The sequence below is a fragment of the Lithobates pipiens genome, unplaced genomic scaffold, assembly GCF_037356315.1.
Source record: "Lithobates pipiens isolate NorthernLeopardFrog02 unplaced genomic scaffold, aLitPip1_a1.2 Scaffold_8, whole genome shotgun sequence".
Classification (NCBI taxonomy): Eukaryota; Metazoa; Chordata; class Amphibia; order Anura; family Ranidae; genus Lithobates; species Lithobates pipiens.
This window is the reverse complement of record NW_027507903.1, coordinates 172495731-172517603: the sequence shown is the minus strand read 5'-3', so window position 1 is coordinate 172517603 and position 21873 is coordinate 172495731. Positions and strand designations below refer to the sequence as shown.

At 41.0% G+C, this 21873-nt stretch overlaps 1 protein-coding gene across 1 annotated transcript in view; it reads left to right on the top strand.

The window, feature by feature from the left end:
- The window catches only part of SLC26A5 (solute carrier family 26 member 5), a 129166-nt gene that overhangs the window by 25237 nt on the left and 82056 nt on the right, over positions 1-21873 (top strand). The window contains exons 2-3 of the mRNA XM_077468999.1: positions 8856-9037; positions 17419-17558. Of these exons, the coding sequence (XP_077325125.1) occupies positions 8883-9037; positions 17419-17558 (295 nt within the window). The 5' untranslated portion in view covers positions 8856-8882. The remainder of the gene's footprint in view (positions 1-8855; positions 9038-17418; positions 17559-21873) is intronic.

The window sequence follows — 21873 nt, the reverse complement described above, 5'->3', positions numbered from 1 at the left end:
AAGGAGCAGGCATGTCGCGTTGATTTATTGTGATGAGGGTAACATGTTTCTTCATATATAGAAGAATGGATTTGTGATTTACATGGATTTGCATAAAACTATGTGGCCCAGATGCATGTGAATAAGTATGGAGACAAATCAATGGCAAGTACGAATAATTGACTTGCAAGTATAAATGAATCATTAGCCGTATGGATTAAGCCCACATATAAATGTTTAAGACCTTTATATCAAAACCTTCTATTACTGGCAGATATTGCTATTTCTTTAATGTTGCAATGTGTTTTTTTTTTTTTTTTTTTGTATGCCATGTATGAATAATCTGTGTATTTACAGAAACAATTACTTGGCATAAATGGCACCATATAAAACAATCATGACTCGGAGAAATGGCATTCTTTTTAGCCATAATGTTATTTTAGTACCTCTTAAGCTCTTTAAGATTCTTCACTAACATTGATTATAATATCAAATGTATTCAGAATTTACAATATTTTAGACTAATATGTACCAGCTTCAAGATCCAAAAATAACATGGCTGACAATAGCCTGAAATTTTTGAGATTTCTGTCTTATCTGTGCAATACACAGTACAGAGAGAGTAATACAAAAAACAAAACAAATAAGAGGAGTTTTGATGATGGAAAGGTATTAAAGATGCCTACGAACATCGGAGCATGTGCTGCTTTTCAGTCTGGTCATTCTATGATCTAGAAATATTCATACTAGAGCTGCATGATTCTGGCCAAAATGAGAATCACTAATTTTTTGCTTCGAAAAATTGGGCTAACTTTACTGTTTGTCTTTATTCATTAAAATGTATTTTTTTTTTATATTTATCAATTCATTTTGATTAATTATAACGCACAAACCGATCCAACTACTTTTAGCTGATCTCCTTGCATTGCAACTCTGCATTAGTCAGGAGAGAGAGAGAGACTAATCACTCTCGCCTTATGGCATGAATCCCTGTGCAAACAGCTGGTCATGCAAGCGGGTATCAAAAGGGGTTAACATGGACTATAAACTTCTCTCACGTCTCCTTAGATCTCAGCAAGAACGCCAAGGTCATGGGTAGAAAGAAAAGATCTAAGTGCTCACCGCTTAAATATAAGATTTGATTTTTGTATTTAAACAAACTACTCGCATAAAGATGATAAAAATTACAGCATGTAAAGCCGACAATCGTGTTAGTTCTGTAGGGCAGCAGTGGGTGGCGTCATGCGTAGCTCCTCCCCCGTACCCCTTAACGTTCAATCAGAACTTCAACGTCACCGGACTCCTCCCCCCTTCCCTTTGTTAGCAGACGGAGGCATTTGGGGAAGGGGGGAGAAGTCCAGTGATGTCGATGTGGAGATGAGTACCCTAATATAATATATACGTGTGTGTGTTTTGGGGGTTCTTTTAAATTTCTAGCAAAAAATACAGATTTTTAACTTTGTAAGCAATGAGTGTTAAAAAAAGGTTTAGTCTTTTACGTGGTTAAACTGACCTCATTTACAGGCCAAAGTTCTTCCCTTTTGATCTAAAAGGACTTAAGCCGTGTACACACGATCAGATTTTCTGAGGGGAAATGTGTGATGACAGGCTGTTGGAAAATCCGACCGTTTTGTATGCTCCACCGTATAATTGTCGGATTTTCTGTGGGCAAATGTTGAATGGCAGGCTTTAAAATTTTCCGTGGACAAATGTCTGCCAGATTTTCCGAGCGTTTGTACACAAGTCCAAAGCACAAACGCGCATACTCGGAAGCAAGGACAAGCTGGAAGTGGTCGGTCTTGTAAAGTAGCATTCGTAATGGAGAATTAACATTCATGACGTGGCAAATTATGAAATGCAGTGCACATTCTCCTCTTTAATGGGATAATAATGAAGCTGATTTGCTGGTGATACTGATGGAGTTATGGCAAACACATTTTAAAGGGCTCTCATTTTCTAGAGATATCAAGAATAATTTTTTTTTGGGGGGGGGGAGGGGTCAAGTTACCACAACACCATTATCCCGTAGTTTTTTTTTCAGATCTAAGCTACAACTATGTTGGTGTCCCTTGTGAATTTTACATTGTATTTTTATTTTATGTAACTGCCTACTCCCAAACTGTCACTTGATGTAAAACATGTATTATTCTCCACTTTTCTTTTTTAAATGCACAATAAAAAAAAAAATATATAAAATTAGACATGCTATCTGACAATAGAACTTGACCAAAAAGTGCATTTTATGCATCCAAAAATATATAAAATATAACAAAATCATCATTATTTATTCTACCAAAAAATAAAATAAGACTCATGCATGTGTCCTGCTCCTTAATATAGGGGGTCAACAATGCCAAGAGTTGGTGAAAGCAGGGGTCCATCATCCAGAGAATTCCTAAAAATCATCTGAATTATTCTCCTGGAGCTCCCACAGCAAAGACATAGGACTTAATTGGTCACGATTTAATAAAGCAACCAATTTTTGGTCCAAGAAATCCTTCTGTTCCTGGACTGGACTTGGATCAAAGCAATAACTCCAAGGCCAACAATGAATAACATATTATCTTCTCCGCTTCCGCAACATGTCTGGTTGACGAGCGGCAGTTCAGAAACTAACTGAAAAGCGCTAAATGCAAAGCTCGAAATAAGCGCAAATCAACACTCGCCAAACTTCTACCAACATGAAATTAGCAGAAGAAGCCCAAAGGGTGGTGCTAAAGAGCTGAAAAACAAAGTAGTATGTCACTATGTTCATGTTTGTTGGCCGACAATTCCTTGCCATTTTTGTATGTGAGGAAAAAATCCAGGCACGCGCCTTCGGACAAAAGTCTGAGGTTTAGCCTATGGAAAATCCGATCACGTGTTCGAGGCTTAAGTGTTATAATGTTCCTCTTTATCTCTAGCTACCCAATGTTGTGATAAAACTTGGCAGGCTACCTGGGATGTGTGGGGTTTTTTTTTTTTTTTTTTGTTTTTTTTTTTTTCCATTAGACAGCAGGCTGCTGAGAAGAGAACTCTCTGCACTGAATTGGGAAAATGCTCTATTAAGATCGTAAGAGGGGTAGAATCGCTTTTTGATTTGATTAATCATGCAGCTCTAATTCATACTATAGGCCTTTAAGCTTTTCCCAACATTCCCCGAGTAAACCTGTCTGAGCACTCTTGGGGACAACAGTCAGGATGGGGTTTCCCAACCAATTGTATAGCTTGCCCGAGGGAAGCCAATGCTCAGGTGCTACTCCCACGCCCATAAGACAGAACATGTCACTGTACATATTTGGACAACATTCTTTTTTCCTGACATGATTTTTGACAGTCTGATTGTTCATCTACGGCCAGCCATAATCTAAAAATTGTAGGTGTCATAAAGGATAACTAAACATAAAAATGTAAACTACTGCAGTTCCCTATTACAGGAAATGCAGTGTCCCATCCTGAGGGGAACTGAAAGTACAAATAATCAGATTCTTCTATAATACCCAATACACATGATGAGATTATTGAAAGTGTTTGTGTGTGTGTGTGTGTGTGTGTGTGTGTTTGTGTTTGTGTGTTTTTTTTTTTTTTTTCCATGCTAATCCCAGAACGAATCTGCATTTACTAAAGTCACGAATTCTCATACGACAGAATACAAACTTGAAAGTAATGTGATGCATTTGTATTGCATTTTCGAATGACCATTTATACTGATTAACCGCTTAAGCCCCGGACCATTTGGCTGGCCAAAGACCAGACCACTTTTTGTGATTCGGCACTGCGTTGCTTTAACTGACAATTGCGCGGTCATGCGACATGGCTCCCAAACACAATTGATGTCCTTTTCCCATAAAATTTTTTGGGACCATTGGCATTAATACAGCGATCGGTGTGATTAAAATTGCATTGATTAGTGTAAAAATGTCGCTGGCAGTGAAAGGATTAATGTGTGTCCTAGTACGTGTTCTAACTGAAGGGGGGGATGGGACTGTTCAGGGAAATGAACAGACGATCTGTCAGTTCGCTCCTCAGAGAACCGGAAACTGTGTGTTTTACACACACAATTCCCTGTTCTCCATGTGCCTCGAGCAATCGCAGGAGCCCGGCAGTGATCAAGACCGCCGGGCATTCAAATCGGCTTGGGGTGCGGCGCACAAGCTCCCCCTAGTGGGCGTTTGTTACCGACGTACGTAACATAAGGGTGATTCACGCAGCCGAGCCATGTTGCTGCAGTACAACTGCAGCGGCTGGTCGGCAAGTGGTTTTTTTTACCTGGTGATCTGGCTAGTAACTCGCCTCCTGTATCTGTGTCCCCACTCTGGATGAAGGAGCACAGGGGCACCTTTAGACAGCAGCATTGTCAGTCTGGGGGGAGGGGAGTGTTTGGATGCACTAGCAGATTTAAATATGTTACAAACTGAAGCCAAACTCCAGCTCACGTTTTATAAACTGTTATGCAAACGTGTGTGTGTGTGTGTGTGTGTGTGTGTGTGTGTGTGTTTTAAATCCTTTTATTTATTTTAAAAGACACAAACACAAAACACATCTTCATCAATGAGATACAGGTTTTACATGAATAAATAAAAGCTGATCGTTGTAAGCACCTTTCAGTGGTAAATGCTTTGTCTCATCCTTGTAAACTGATACATCTGGAAGAGAGCTTGCTTGTACTGTTGGAAAACAGATTTACTGTCTGGATCACCAGTTGAACATAAAAAAAAGCCTATAGAGAACAAATGCGGCCATCACATCTAAGAATTGGGAAGTTGCAATGTTTCTTTTTGGGTTTAATACCACTTTAGGGCTCTTAAAGATACTATGAATGCATAGGCAGGGACGGGATGTCTGTTTGCAAGATTACCAGGTGTGAAAAGGTGTCAAAATGTCACCATCAAAAGACTGGTGAATAGATTCCATTTCTTGAAGGTTTAAATAATGTGCTTTTAAAGCCATAAAGTTGGCTTGATAACAAAATAATAGCACAATAGTCATTGATGCAGTTAATATTTTACCACCATTTTGGGGTTATGTTGGTTTTAAGTCCTAATGTAAATGCTAACAATACTGCTTCTTGAATACAGTACCATTTGTGGGAATTTTTTCCTAGAACAGGAACAGTTGGTGGAAGGATTACTAGGTTAAAATAAGAAAAAAATAAAATGAATACAGGAACCGCATTTGATGTATAATTTTGTGTTTTTTAAATGTTACATTTTGTTGGGTTTAGGTTTTTAGGCTCACATCTGTGCACATCAGGAATATGTGCAAAATTGCGCCTGGGCACAGAAACACGCAGCCCATTAGTTAATGGCACCATTACGTTTCTGCAAACACACATTTGAATCCTCATGGTACCACAGCACCATGCGGTTGACAACTGTCAGTAAATTTACAAACATTTTGTCAAATCCGTAATTTTATCATCTGTCCATTATGGACTTTCAGATTGCATGCCCTAAATGGACAGATGCAAAAATTACAGATTTTACAAAATGTTTGTAAATTTACTGACAGTTGGCAACCCTGAGGGAGTGGGCACCCTCAATACTCCACGGAAACTGCTCTCCTAAAACTCAAACGATCTGCTAACCGCTGAATCCAATGGACACGATTCTGTACTACTTAGACCTCTCTGCTGCCTTTGACGCAGTGGATCACCCCCCTCCTCCTCAAAAAGCACCACGCCTTTGGTCTCCGTGACTGTACTCTTTGCTGGTTCTCATCCTATTTATCCAACCGGACCTTCAGTGTCACTTACAACTCCTCTCCTCTTCCCTTTCTCTGTCTGGGTCCCAGGTTCTGTTCTTGGACCTCCTATTCTCCATCTAGACCTCCCTGGGTCAGGTAATAGCCTCCCATGGCTTCCAATACCATCTCTATGATGACGACACCCAAATCTATCTCTCTACCCCTCAGCTCACTCCTTCAGTCTCCTCACGTATCGTTAATTTACTAGCAGACATATCGGCCTGGATGTCGCACTACAAACTCAATCTATCCAAAACTGAGCTCATCATTTTCTTTACCTAAATTCTCTGTCAAGATAAATACCCTGTTTCCCCCGAAAAATAAGACCTAGCATGATTGTCAGGGATGGCTGCAATATAAGCACCCCCCCACACAAATAAGCCCTAGTTAAAGTCCTTGTAGGTCTTATTTTCAGGGAAACAGGGTAGGGCTTATTGCAGTCATCATCGACAATCGCGCTAGGTCTTATTTTCGGGGAAACGGTAGCACTACTATCAGCCCGTCCATGTATGCCAAGGTTCTCGGTGTAAGCTTTCAGCTCCAAGTCTAAACCTTCTTTATTTTTTTTCCTCTATTAATCATACGGCATTTTTAGAGGCAGTTTAGGACATTTTAACATGGTATGTTTTTTGCTTTTATAACAAGAACGCCCTTTCTTGTTTCTCTTCAGTCTGCTGACCTTTTCTCCAGAATTCCTGTTTTTGTACCATGCCTAGTACGTGTACTGATTTCAGTATTTCCTGCTAATTTTCATTGCTAAAGCCTTTCTTTTGTTGCAGAAGGAATGTTTGTTTTTTTTTTTTTTGTTTTTTTTTGTATACACCTGTATGATTCTTCTTCTTTATTTTAACTGTATGGACTTGTGTCCTTTTTTTCAAGCAGACTAGCTATTTAACTATGTATGTAATGTATCTCTTAACTACATATTTTGTTTATCAGTACAGTAGCCCTAAAATTTTAAAAGCAGCAGTTTGCTTCAGGAGCCCATAATGTACTCACGTCAGCAGTGTATAGCTTTTGTCTGACCGCTATCTTTTGTAATAAGAGTAGATGACAGGTATAGACTAACGAGTAATTGTGTGTACACTAGCAGTCAGCAGTTACTGCATGGCAGGATATAACTCATCGCAGCACCCATGAAACACGTGAGTAACTTCCTGTGTATTTTTAAAGGACTTTCAGTGCTGTCAAGGAGAACATTTTTAGATCTATATATTTTGTATGCAATACGTGTTTGCTAAATCACAATCGTAACTAGTAAGGAAACCACTTAACGGCTCATAAGTATTTGCATTCCATGGAAGCTCCAATAATTGTAGACAATTTACTGAACATTAATTCCTATTCATAAATTAGCCCATGTGCTATATAGAATTTTTTTTTTTTTTTTTTTTTTTATTCATATAATTTTATTTAAAAAAAGGTTATCAGCGTTTGAGCCACTATCTAGTATTAAACAATGCGGCAGCAAAAACTGATATCTTAAATGAATTGAATAAACCTGTAATATGGCTTCAGGTTGGTGAGTAGTGTTTACTCAAGCAAGAATTCCAGTGGTGGGGAGTAGTTACCAAGAATATCATTTTGATGAGAGCTAAATCTGACTCCCATGCCATTGGGACTTCTGTTGCATAAAGGGGGACTAAACTCCCGGCAGCTTTGCTCACAAAATCGGTCACAGGATTCGTCATCAGTATTGCCTGCAGCTATCTTCACGTCAGAGCCTCCCGCAAGGAAAACTGAGCAGCACAGTGACGTCGCCAAATATCATCATTCCAGATCTCCTGAGACTGGAGGTCCGAAGCAAAGCCCCCTTGTCAGAACACAATAGCTCAGCAAGGAGATTGATGTACTAACATTGCATAGTTAGTACAGCGAACGCCTCCATTATTATTTATTTATTTTCGTTCAAGCCAGAGGGCTAATTAAAAAAAAAAAATGGTGTGTACCAGGCATTAGAGTTTAAAAAGGATCATCTGTTTTTGTCTATGCCTCTCCTGGGGTGTTTTTTTTTTTTTTTTTTTTTTTTTTTTTTTTTCCCTGTTCTTTGTGGAGCAGGGGTCTACAGGGCAGGAAGGTGCAGACGGCAATAACAACCTTGCCGAGATTTCTATCTTTCCCCACTCTACTAAAGTATTTTTATAGCTATCTGTGTCTGCATCTTAGAGACTTAATATTCCAGGAAGGGTCCTTTCACCTGTCACTGGGTTTGCTCAGTTGTAACAAAAAATGCAAAAAACCCCAACAGGGGTTCTCATGTATATAAAAGGTTTTGGGCATTAAACGGTTGAGAAAATCCAAGCTGGTCCAAATAAACAAATACCTTCTCTAACAGATGCGCTTGCTGTGAGAGCTGTATAAACTGTAAGCATCATCATTATGCAGCTCTGTTCCGACAGTGGAATAGAGACTTTTTATCCTGCTCCTGAAACAAAATTGAGCTGAGCGCTGCTCAACCATTGACAGAAAGCTTTGTAATTTTCTGAATGAATATAAGGTCTCCTCTGATTTGGCTGAGGTGGCTGGATGATGTTGCAACCTCTGCCTCAGCCAATCAGAGGAAGCTTTGTGTTTGTTTAGTGAATACAAAGCTTCCTGTGAATAGCTGAGCAGCACTTATCCTGACTGGATTTTGTTTGAACTAGCCGTCCCAATGCCCGAGAACAGCAATCTATACTGTATATAGCCAATGTTACACCAGCTGTCAGTGCTGTATAAACTGTATGTATCTGTTGGTAAATGTAATTGATCTCAAGATCTAACACAGTATTTAAAAAAAAAAAAATACAAATGGCTGAAGTTGGGTTGTTGAAGTATAAAGAACATAACAATATTGGCTGTGTTCAAATCTCCATGTTTTTAGGTGTGCCATGCCCCTTTGGTTAAAAAATGCAGCTAAAAGGCACAAAAAGCCTACAGCGCTCCACATACACAGAATCAAACTGATCCCAGTTTTCTTTTCTATGTTTTTGTTTTTCTATATTATCATTTTGTTTTTTGTTAACCTGTCAAGTCTAGAAATCTGTGGTACTGCTTATGAATAAAAAAAATAATAATATATATTATTAAATATTTTTTTACCAATCAATTTATTATACAGTAATGATTGTGTGTACATACTATATAGTAAAACCTAGTTTTGCCCTTTGCAGATACAAACCGAAGACCTGAAATGTGCTATGGAACTAGCTTCAGGGGAAGATGACTGCCTTTGTCAGAGACATAAGTACTGTGTAGAGAGGCCTGTATACACCCAGGAATATCTCCAAGAACATTTGCACCCAAGGAAGAAAGAGGCAGTGTCTAGCCTCCATAAAATTTTACACTCTTGCAGGTGAGAGAGACATTGATGCCTTGCCAACTTTATTTCATTTCGTAGTCTTTAGGAGCGTTCCACACTTCCATGTCGCATCAAACTGCAGAGAAAACATTTTTACTTGACTAAGTATTAGAGGAGTAAACCCCCCCCCAGCTCCAGTTTTTTAACCACTTCTGGACCAGCCGCCCCAGTTTTACTGCGGCAGGTTGGCTCGGTTGGGCACATCAACGTTACCTTACGTCGCTTCGCCTTTTGGCTACTAGGGGTGCGCCCGAAGCCAACGCGGGTGTGATGACTGTCGGGCACCCGCGATCGCTTGTGATAGAGTGAGAACCGGGATCTGTGTGTAAACGCACAAATCCCGGTTATTTCAGGGGAGTAGAGACCGTGTGTTCATACTAAAAACTAACACCAATCCCCCTTCTGTACAGTCCCATCCCGCCACAGTTAGAACACTCACAGTTAACCCCTTCTCTGCCATTGACATTTATACAGTAATCCAGTGCATTTTTATAGCACTGATCGCTGTATAATTGTCAGTGGTCCCAAAAATTCTTTCCTTCCTTCCTTCCTTCCTTCCTTCTTCTTTTTTTTTTTTTTTTTTTTTTTTCCCCGCTCTTTTGTTTTATAGCGCAAAGGCGGAAGTGATAAAATGCCACCAAAAGAAAGCTCTATTTGTAGGGAAAAAAGGACATCAATTTTGTTTTGGGTACAGCATCGTGCAGTATCGCAAAAAAAAATGACCTGGTCATTGAGCAGCCAAATCTTCTGGGACTGAAGTGGTTAAAGATCAGGCAGTCCATCCAAAACTGAGGTTTTTGTTGTACAGTGCTATGAAAAAGTATTCATACCCCTTGAAATGTTCATCATTTTGTCATGTTACATGTTAAAATATGTGCTCTGGTGTACACAATGCGAGACAGTTTGGACTAAGTCGAAATGCATTGGGGCATTTTATAAACATCGGTTAGTATAATTATATTTCGTCAATACTGTGAGGGAGTACCCTCTGATGTATATTGTTTATCAGTCATATCACATGGTATTATCTACTGTTTGCTTCCCCTTCTTAGTCCAAACTGTCTCGCGTTGTGTACACCAGAGCTCCTATTTTAACTTTTGTATCACAACGATGTTAAAAAGCCCCATGGGGAATTCTCCATTTCCGTTCAAACATTTTGTATCTGAGTGTGCAGCCTTATCAGACTCCCATACATGTGTCATTGGTTGCTATGTATTTTATTGGGATTTTGTGTGACAGACCAACACAAAGTGGCACATAATTGTGAAGTGGGGGGGAAAATAATGGTTATCAATATTTCTCTTATATTCACAGACTGACAAAGCTTCTCTCTTTAGACCTTTTTACAAATCAATGTCTGAAAAGTATGGCATGCATTCATATTCAGCCCCTTTTAATCTGATACCCCTAACTAAAATCTAGTGGAATCAATTGCCTTTAGAAGTCGCCTAATTAGTAAATAGAGTCCAAAATGGAAAATGGGAAAGAGTATGGCACAACTGCAAACCTACCAAGACAAGGCCGTCCACCTAAACTGACAGGCCGAGCAAGGAGAGCATTTATCAGAGAAGCAGCCAAGAGGCCCATTGTAACACTGGAGAAGCTGCAGAGATCCACAGCTCAGGTGGGTGAATCTGTCCACAGGACAACTATTAGTCGTGCACCCCACAAATCTGGCCTTTATGGAAGAGTGACAAGAAGAAAGCCATTGTTGAAAGAAATCCATAAGAAGTCCTGTTTGCAGTTAGTGAGAACCAATGTGGGGGACACAGCAAACATGTGGAAGAAGGTGCTGTGGTCAGATAAGACCAAAATTGAACTTTTTGGCCTAAAAACAAAATGCTATGTGTGACAGAAAACTAACACTGCACGTCATCCTGAAGACACCCTCCCCACCGTGAAACATGGTGTTGGCAGCATCATGTTGTGGGGATGCTTTTCTTCAGCAGGGACAGGAAAGCTGGTCAGAGTTGATCAGAAATGGATGGAGCCAAATACAGGGCAATCTTAGATGAAAACCTGTAAGAGTCTGCAAAAGACTTGAGACTGGGCGAAGGTTCATCTTCCAGCAGGACAATGATGCCAAACATACAGCCAGAGCTACAATGGAATGTGTTAGAGTGGCCCAGCCAAAGTCAAGATCTAATTCCAATTGAGAATCTGTGGCAAGACTTGGAAATTGCTTTTCACAGATGCTCTCCATCCACTCTGACAGAGCTTGAGCTATTTTTCAAAGCAGAATGGGCAAAAATGTCACTCATCTAGATGTGTAAAGCTGGTAAAGACAAATGCAAAAAAGACTGCAGCTGTAATTGCAACGAAAGGTGATTCTAGAAAGTATAGACTCAGTGGGGCTGAATACAAATGCACTCCACACTTTTCACATATTTTGTAAAAAAAAAAAAAAAAAATTTCAGTCTCCTTCCACTTCACAATTATGTGCCACTTTGTGTTGGTCTATCAGATAAAATCCAAATAAAATTTACGTTTTTGATTGTAACATGACACAATGTCAAGGGGTGTGAATACTTTTTCAAGGCACTGTAAGTGAACACTTATGGGTTGCATCATCCGGAATTCTTACATCGCTCTGTGTAGAGTTGTGGTTTCTGTTCCTCTGCAATTCTGCAAAACTACAATGACAGTCTGAGCCACTTTGCACATATTTCTGTCCATCTAATTTCCCCAGACATTAATTTAGGTCTAGGCAATAGAAATGTCTCTTGATTTGTGGGGGTTTTTTGTGTGTGTGTGTGTGTGTGTGTGTGTGTGTGTGTGTGTGTGTGTGTGTGTGGTTTTGGGGTTTCCTCTTTAATGCCAGAGTGATGATTGGGGTCAGTCTCTAAGCTTCACTTGTATCATGTCTGCAATCTCTTACCTAAAATGAAACACATTGCTAATAGTATTAGCAAAATTTCCATTTGGTGCACCTCTAGCAGACATGATACAGGAGATGGTCAGAGACTGCAGACATGATACAAGAGATCGATGCAGCCTTGCCAGTGCCCAGATCAGAGCGGCGATATTCCAATATATCACGGAGCTGGATTTGAATTGCCTGGGCCGCAGTAACGATGTTCCGCCTCCTGTGATTGTCACACTGATTCAATGTCCCGGCTTTGGATCAGTTTGCCGTCTATCACAGGAGGTGGGACATTGTTACTAAGGCTGCCAGGACAATTCAGGGAGAGGACAGGACCTTGAGCCACCAGGATGACACCCCGCAATGGACGACACCCAGTGGCACGGCCACCGCTACTGCGCATGCGCTATTATCGACACTCGTGCTGAAAACACCATTTATGGCCTGTATGTTTTGGCTGCCGACATTTCGGTGTATCCCTATTACAAATGGGTAGAGGGAAGGACTTTTTGTTTTCTAAGTAAGCCCCTGCAGAGAAGCTGTAACTGCACTTCTAAAGGTGTCTCTAATCTCATCCACACCATGGAAACTTTATTTAGTTTGATCACAAATCTTTGTTTAATGAGCTTTTTTTTAATTCACAAAAAAAATGCTTCAGTCTGGCATGGATTTGGAGGGGACACCCCCGACGCCAATATTAAAAAAAAAAAAAAAAAAAAAAAATATGGTGTGGAGTCCCCTTAAAATCCATACCAGACCATTTGTCCGTGCATGCAGGTCGGGAAAGGGAGGGGGATGAGCGAGTGCCCCCCACCCCAAAGCTCCTTGCCCCCATGTTGATGGGGACAATGGCCTCTTCCTGACAACCCTGACCGGTGGATGTTTATGGGCGGGGGGCTTATTGGAATCTGGAAACCCCCTTCTAATAAGAGGGCTCCAGATCCCCCCCCCCCCCCCCACCATGTGAATGGGTGTTGGGTACCCCTACCCACTCACCAAAAAAGCAGTGAAATGTAAAAAAAAAATAAGGTCTGTTTATGACAAGTCCTTTTTATTTAACCACTTCAGCCCCGGAAGAATTTACCCCCTAAAAATATTGCATTGATTACTCTAAAAGTGCTACGGCAGTGAAGGGGTTAACCACTAGGTGGCGCTGTAGGGGTTAAGTGTGTCCTAGGGAGTGATTCTAACTGTGGGGGAGCGGCTGTGTGACCCATCGCTGATCTCTGCTCCTAATTACAGGGAGAGCTGATTAGTGACAGTGTCACTAGGCAGAACGGGGAGATGCTTGTTTAATACATTAGCATCTCCCCGTTCTTCCTCACCGTGAGAAACCTGCTGGGCTGTATGCTCAGATAAGGGTCTGGTATGGGTTTTGGGGGGGTGGGGGACCTCCACATGTTTGTAAAAAAATAAAAAATAAAACAGCAAAAACATGGTACTTGCGTTTTTGGATGCGGGTCTATTACATGCAAAATGCTTTCCAAAAACTCATATCACCGGCCTGGGACACCGTTGCCTGGTGATCCTTGATTTCATCTGTGTTCACGTAGATCTAAACCATTCCATTTTAACTCTGGCTGTATGTTTAGCAGACTCTCTAACAACAGGTTTTCTTCTAAGATTGCCCTGTATTTGGCTCAGTTGTGTCTTTTATGCTGGAGAGAACATTTACTTGTTCTCAGAGTTAGCCAGGTCACATGATATTGACCTCACACATGTGAGTGTGTATACAGGCTGTAGTGGAACTGGAAATCTCCTCTTACCTGAGCTCTCACCACTGGAGAAACTCTGCAGTTTGTCATGTAACCGCGACAGGGGCGGACTGACCATTTGTCATTCGGTCGCGGTCCAAGGGCCTCGGAGTCAGGGGGAGGCCCCATGCTCAGTCTGCGCTTGGCTGTGCCCACAGCTTATTATGAAGGCTTGGGGTAGTTTATGTACTGCGGAGGTTGGAGCGATGTCATTCCTGCCTGCAGTTGCTGAGGCTATATGAGAGGACTGGGGTGATGGCCGATTACAGAGTGATTGTGGAGCAATGAGAATGATAGCAGTAACTGGCGCCACCTCTCCTCCTGGGGAATTCAGCAGAGGGGTGGGGCCACAGTGTACATCCATGCTGCGAGGGAAAGCCGGTGAGAGAGCTGGAGGCTGCAGAGTGAGGACAGAGTGGAGTCGTCATGTCGGGGACAGTCAGCTGACCTGCCTTGTGTGCAGCAGCAGGTCAGTGTGTAATCACAGCATGTTTATGATCATCAGCCAGGCTCACTGACTGTGTGTTCCTTCTTCCCTAGTGCCCATCTACCAGGTGCTATTCCTTAGTACACTGATATCTGTACACTGGATGCCCCTCAGTGTACAGATTTATCAGTGTTGTATATGAGGAATAACTCTCAGTATGCAGATATCAGTGTTTGGGAAAGAATTCAGTGTATAGATATCAGTTATATATAGAGAATAGCACTTAGTGATATTTCCTTATGTGTTACACTGACCTCTATACAGTACTTTCCCTAACACTGATATCTCTATACTGAGAGCTATTCCTCATATACAACACTGATATATCTGTAAACTTCAGCGAAAAGAACGATCGGTGAGGAGAATGTTCCTTACATTGGCGATTAGTGGGAAGAATACTGCTTACACTGCTGATCAGTGAGAAGAATGTCCCTTGCATTGGTGATCAGTGAGAACAGTGTCCCTTACATTGGTGATCAGTGAGAAGAATGTCCCTTGCATTGGTGATCAGTGAGAACAGTGTCCCTTACATTGGTGATCAGTGGGAAGAATGTCCCTTGCATTGGTGATCAGTGAGAACAGTGTCCCTTACATTGGTGATCAGTGGGAAGAATGCTCCTTACACTGGTGATCAGTGAGAAGAATGTCCCTTACATTGGTTGTCAGCGGTAAGAATGATCCTTGCATTGGTTGTCAGTGGGAAGAATGTCCCTTACATTGGTGACCAGTGAAAATTATATTAAGTAAATAAAAATTATAAAAAAGTACACCCATGACCCCCGCACATGCTCTATATGAAGAGCTTTATGTAGGATGTAGGACGAGCACATGTATGTAAATATGTCTATAGATGTAAATGCTGGACTCAGGCGCGCACCGGCAAGGTAACCCCCGGGAGATCACTTCTTGTAGGGGGTTATCTGGTGCGGGGAGGAGCCGCGAGGGCCACCACCGGACCCCAGAAGATGAGGATCAGGGACACTCTGTGCAAAACTAACTGCACAGTGAAGGCACGTATGATGTTTGGTATTTAAAAAAAAAAAGTCTTTACAAACACGAATGCATGTAGTGTGGGTAATGCAATATTATTGTGGAGATTTGTGTGGGTGTGGCTTGAGTGTGGGTGGAAACACATGGGTGGGACAGGGGCCCCCAGGATCTCCTATTGCCTGGGGCCCCATGAGTTGTCGGTCCCCCCCCTGCACTGTGGTATACAGATCATCCAAAAAGTGTATAGTGGCAGTATTTTAATGTAAAAAAGATTTATAAGCTGTGGGCACTGTAGGGGGCAGATGAACTATTTTCATATTACTGGGTTTAGGAACACTTTAAGGATTTACTGTTTAAAAATATGTGGTTTAGGGTATATCTGTTTTTTATTTTAAATCAGTAAGCACTATAAATTAATGATGCATTATTAGAAAAATGAAATGCATGCAAAAAAAAACCTTATTTCTTTTGTAAAACTTTAACATGGTTTGTACCAAAACTGTTTTTTTTTTTTTTTTTTTTAATGTTGCAGTAAATAGAACAAGGAACAGAATAAAATGTGTGTTTTTCTCACATTAATGATACTTTGTGTTCAAAATATTACTGATCAAACTAAAAAAAAACAAAAAAAAACCCCCTAAATTAAATCTCAGGGGACTTTAGGGTCTTGAAAGTGTCCTGTTTGTCCCCCCAAAAACAATTATATGTCTCAATTCTTAATCATAAGTAATTACAAAGTTATAGACTCGTGAACAGACACATAGCAGAAATGTGAACTATGCTCTGGGCGATAGGGGGTACACAGGTGTGAGAGCCAAAGTGGTTATTGCTTTAGGAATGTGACAAAGCACTGCAGGGGCATTATGAAAAGTGCATTTACCCTTTAAAATCAACCTGTGCTTTTGCCCACTTACAGGCCAGCCGCTCAGTTTGTACCTTTATTTTGCTCCCCTGCTGCTGCATTTGCCACCAGGAGTGAGGTGAAGAAGAACTGTGTAAAGATGGCTATAGATGGATTGAATCTTGGCTGGCTCCTGCTGAACTATGCACGGACAGGCTCAATGTACCCAAGTTGATAGATCAACCAACTTGAGTACAATCAGCCTGCTGGATTTTACATGCGATTATTGCTAGTGGCTGTTATAGCCGCTGGCAATAATCACTGTGTTTCCTCCACCCTAACCCTGGGAGAACAGTGTTGATTTGGGGGGGGAGGAGAGAGGACCGACTACTTCCTGAAGCATAAACACTGCTATGTGAGAGCAAGGGGAGTGAATCAATCACAAGAATCAATGTATCCAGAAGTACCAGCCATTGAGGATATGATACATATGTAAATGTATGTGTTTTTGTGCATCATGCATTTGAAGTGGAGACGTGTTTAGGATTCATATACAGCACATGAGATAATAAGGAGGTGTTGCCTCTTATTAACCCTTGCCTATAGCAACCTTAATTTTATTTTTATTTTTTTAATTAGCATACATTGCAATACATGTTCAAGCTGGCCAAATGTGTCAAAGTGATGCATCGCTAGAAAGTCACTGCGCTGTCTTAAAGATTTGCCTATTGCGTGGCAGACACAGCCGGAGGCATCCCTGCCCTTTTCTTTACCAGCCTGCACTATGCAGTAAAAGTGGAGATCTGAGTTTTTAGGTCCTAAATGGCGCTATATGCATCACTTTTACTGCCCATGGTTTTCATCAAAGAATTCAAGCAGTCAGAAGAAGATACAGCCGTTCTCTGCATGGATGCAGAATCATTCATGGCTGTATGGCGATGCATCGATTCAGCAACTATTTTCAACACCCCTAATTTATATTCCATGAGATATATCAAGGAGCCATATTACTGGCTATAAGTACTGTGCTGTAACCTTTTTTTAACCTGGTTACTCAGCTATGTTTACCTTTTTTTTTTTTTTTTTTTTTTTTTTTTTTTTTTATCTATAATTTCTGCCCATGGGGATTTACTGTGACATTAATTACATAGCAGTGTTGTATTTCTCACATCCATCGCTACTGCAACGCAGTTTACGACTTCCTAAAACACAGTAAGACAGTAATTACATCTACAATAAATCTTTAGTGACTGTTCGCTCCCCTGGTCTTGAGTTTACTTTTTAACCAAGTAAAGTACACCAAACTATAGAGAAACTAATTCCAGTATTGTGTACTATATATTCTTCCAGTGACAGGCAAGCAGAAGGGGTTTTTTTTTTTTAAAAAAATTTATTTATTTTTTTCTTGTACTAATATATTTCTCTTTTATGTTTTATAGGTGTACTGCAAAGAAGGCAAAATCTCAGCTGTGCAGCTTTCTTCCAATCTTAAAATGGCTGCCACGGTACCCAGTGAAAGAGTATCTCGTTGGAGATATTATTTCAGGCCTGAGTACAGGGGTCATGCAGCTTCCCCAAGGTCAGTATAACATAACTGTCAAAAGCCAAAATGTTGTCGCTTTTGGAATCTGGAAAGCTTTCACTGTAGCCAAAAGCGCAACCGTGCATGACTGAGGTATTGGGTTGTCTTCTATCTGATTAACCAGTTTAAAGTGATTGTAAAGTCTTCTTTAGGAAAAAAAACAACTAACAGACATGTTGTGCTTACCTACTTTGTGAAATGGCATTGCACAGAGCAGCCCAGAATCTCCTCTTTTTGGGTTTTCCGCCGGCGCTCCCGGCCCTTCCTCTGCTCAGTGTGCCACCATAGGAAGCTGCTTCCTATGGTGCCACACCTGCAGGCTCCATGCCGAGCCATTCTGCCTGCATCCATTGACACAAATCGTGGCTCTGCCGCACCTCCTACTCCCTCGTCACAGGATTTGATTAACCAGAGCGGGAGCCAAGCCTTTGAGAGCAGGTGGAAAGGAAAGGGCCACAATGGAAGGGCACAGAGAGCTGCTGCAGACACAGCACTGGATTGGGTGAGAAGACTGTTTGCATTTCATGCAGAAAATTTATTTATTTTTATTTTTTTGTATTTTTGCAAGTGTATATAGGCATTTCACATGTGTATTCAAGCTTCAGGCTTTGATCAGTTAATATATTCAAAGCCTGCGTGCTGAAAATTCTATATCCCTAACTACAGTTGCACACTGCTCAGCGCTTCAGGATGAGATATGCCTTAAGTGAGTAAGCACTACTTAAACACTAAACCAACAATTATAATACAAATTAATAAAAATAGTAGCTGCTGCTTGTTTAAAACATAAAACCATAGAAAATATATAAAAAGCTCAAATCCAAAATCAAGAGTCCACTAATTTATATATAGCAGTGCTCAAACATGCGAGTCTTGTTCAGAAGACCTTCATGTTGTGCTCATGAAACAATGGTGATTGGATACAGTCCAGTTTGTGAAAAGGAGAGAGATACAAACAGCTTCCACCTCACGTTCCACCTTTCGTGCTCCAAAACAAGAGCCCCCTTTGGGGGTGCACTCACCAAAATTCTAAAGCATTTGAGCCTTCATGATATCAAACCAATTACTCCTTGGCCGCTAGATGTCTCAATAATGGGAGGTCCAGTGTTTTTCATATATAAGACAAGATTATACCAACATAGTGTGATATTGTTTTAACCTTTTTATTAGAACCACCCATATAAATAAAGTATGCGTACCAGACAGAATAAAAACAATCGCTTTAAAAATGTGTGTACTGTGCCTTTTTCCTTGTTATGATCTACCACGGTCACCGCGGACGTCCGCTCTATAGATTGGTTTACTTCCTGGTGCCTTGGTTATTCAAAACTCGGTGCATGGAACACACACGTCACTTCCGGTGTGTGTGTGTTACGCGCTGACGCGTTTCATCACTTCTGTCTTCTTCCGAGGGCGTAACACACAACACCGGAAATATGCTTATATGTACCACGAGGCCCAATGACCGCACGCCACGGTTAGAGCGACAGGGACGAGATCCAATCGGAATCACGTCCCTATCTACACCTCCGTGGCTGTAAACAATTAAGGACTCCGTGTGTCTACTTATAAAACTCTCTATAAGCCTATTAGTGTCATACAAATGCAAAACTTCATATGATCGCTATATATGATCCTAGGTAAAAATGAAAACATTTCTTATATACATCTGTATTTATACAACTAGCCTATTCTCACAGGCAAAATTACAGAATGTCGTGCTCACCACTATTTATGTGGGAGCAATTAGTTTAAAATGAATGCAAAAACATATATATTACATACATGGTCGCAGCTTCTAAAACCAAAGCAATAAAAAACTAGAATTAGAATAAAAAACTAGAAATGCAAGTAAATGCCTATAAAATGTATTATATCACATTTCTTTCCAATATGTCAAACTAGTATGATGCAATCTCATCGGCCGATCTGAATATTATTATGTGTGGGGACTAAATCTACTGTTGGCTTGATTATATCTGAATGTGACTATATAACACGAACTTACATAGGTCCTATCTCTCTTTAGTTTATTTTAATGTTCTGCGTTGTATCCATGCAAATGCCCATGCGTTTTATTTTTTATCATTAAAACCATAATAAAATTAATAATAAGGATAATGTTCCTAATCAAATTAATATAAAGGTAATAATTAATATTATACTCTTTAGTCATGTGATGGATATGTCCATCCCAAAAAGGAAAAAAGAGGGGGGGGGGAAGGTTAATATTATTAATCTAATGATGAAAGATGCCTACTAATAATGAAAAAATGATATAATAATAATAATATCTTGTGAATAAATGAAAAGGGGCCATCTCTCAGTTAATATAGGCTGAAAAAAACACTCAAATTAAAGTGTTCCTAAGCCACAACAGTAAAATCAGTCTGTATATGCAGCATAGCTTGCTTGTTATACTCGCTGTGGAACTTAAGGGGTTAATCCTCTGCATTGTGTAAAAAAGCTGTTTTTATCCTGTATGCCCAGATCCTCCCCCTCCTGCATTGCACTGAAGGCCAGCTAACACAGGCAGGGTAGCCAACCTGCACATGCTCAGTTGTGTCTGTCTTTTATGCTGGAGAGAACATTTACTTGTTCTCAGAGCTAGCCAGGTCACATGATATTGGCATCATACATGTGGACGTGTATACAGGCTGTAGTGGAAATCTCCTCCTTCCTAAACACTTGGCACTGGAAAAAACTGTGCAGTTTATCATGTAACCTTGGTATACAAATCCGTATTTTAATGTAAAAAGATGATTTATAAACTGGGGGGATAGATGTACTATTTTCATATCACTGTGTTTAGTAACTCTTTTTAAGGATTTTCAGGTATTCCCATTGAAGTCTACGGGGCCCAAAATGCATAATCGTGCCTGAAAAGTAGCTCATGTACCTATGGACGGGCCGCCCCTGCTTCATACCTCAGATCACTGGTCCCCCTGCAAATGTGCCCCACCACTGTACTACCCTGCACATGTGCCCCACCGCTGTACCTCCTTTCTCATCTCTCCCACCGCTGTACCTCCTTTCTCATCTCTCCCACCGCTGTACCTCCTTTCTCATCCCTCCCTCCGCTGTACCTCCTTTCTCATCCCTCCCTCCGCTGTACCTCCTTTCTCATCCCTCCCTCCGCTGTACCTCCTTTCTCATCCCTCCCTCCGCTGTACCTCCTTTCTCATCCCTCCCTCCGCTGTACCTCCTTTCTCATCCCTCCCTCCGCTGTACCTCCTTTCTCATCCCTCCCTCCGCTGTACCTCCTTGTTCACCTGCCCCATTAGTGTACCCCCTTGCGCTTCTGTCCCACCACTTTACCTCCCTGCACATCTCCTCCGCCGCTGTATCCCCATGCTCTTCTTTCTCACTACTGAATCACCTTCTCATCTGTCCTAACACTGAACCCATCTGCCGCACCACTGTGTAACCTGTTTTCTCATCTGCCCCACCAATACACCTCCTTTCACATCTGCCCCACTGCTCAACCCCCTGCTTTTATGCCCCAACACTGAACCAGTTTTCATTTTGGCAGCAAATTTTGTTTTGGTCTTAGGACTCAAATGGCATTTTAGTTTAAGTCCCATTTTGGTCTTCTGCAATTGTTTGTCTTATTTGACTAAATCTCCAGTACATTTTACTCGATTAAAATCAAATGGGTGTAATTAAATTGTAATGCATTAGTTAACATGCAATTTCCAAACTTATTATATACTGCTGTAATGAAAAATCTAATATGCTATTTATGGTATTGAGATATTAACATGCACTAGAGACCAGTGTTAATTTTGACTAAAATTGCATTTTAATTTTAGTTGACTAAAATAGTATTCATTTAGTCTACTAAAATGTTTTAGTCAACAAAATTTAACACTGCACTGAACCCCCCTGCTCATTTGTCCAACTGCTGAACCCCCTTCTCATCTCTTCCACCACTGTACCTCCCTGCTCATCTGCCCCACTGCTGTACCCTCCTGCTCTTTTTTTGTTCCACCTCTGAACCCCTCCTGCTAATTTTTTCCCATCGCTGTACCCTCTTCTCATCTATGATATGCGTAATATAAAATAGTGGTGAAAAGGAAGCAGAGATGAGACGCATCTACCTGTCCTGGCACACACATCCTGCTGATCCACCTCTCGCATACAACCCATGTGCTTGTATGTGATGTCACATACAAGCATCTGGAATGGATGTGCAATGATGAGCTCAGGTCGGGCATTTTCTGAAAGCAGGGGGCCTGTGTGCAGAATCATAGGTTGGGCCCCCCCGCAGCTGCGAAAAAGTGCGGCGCTCTGCTGTTGGGTGTGATTTTCA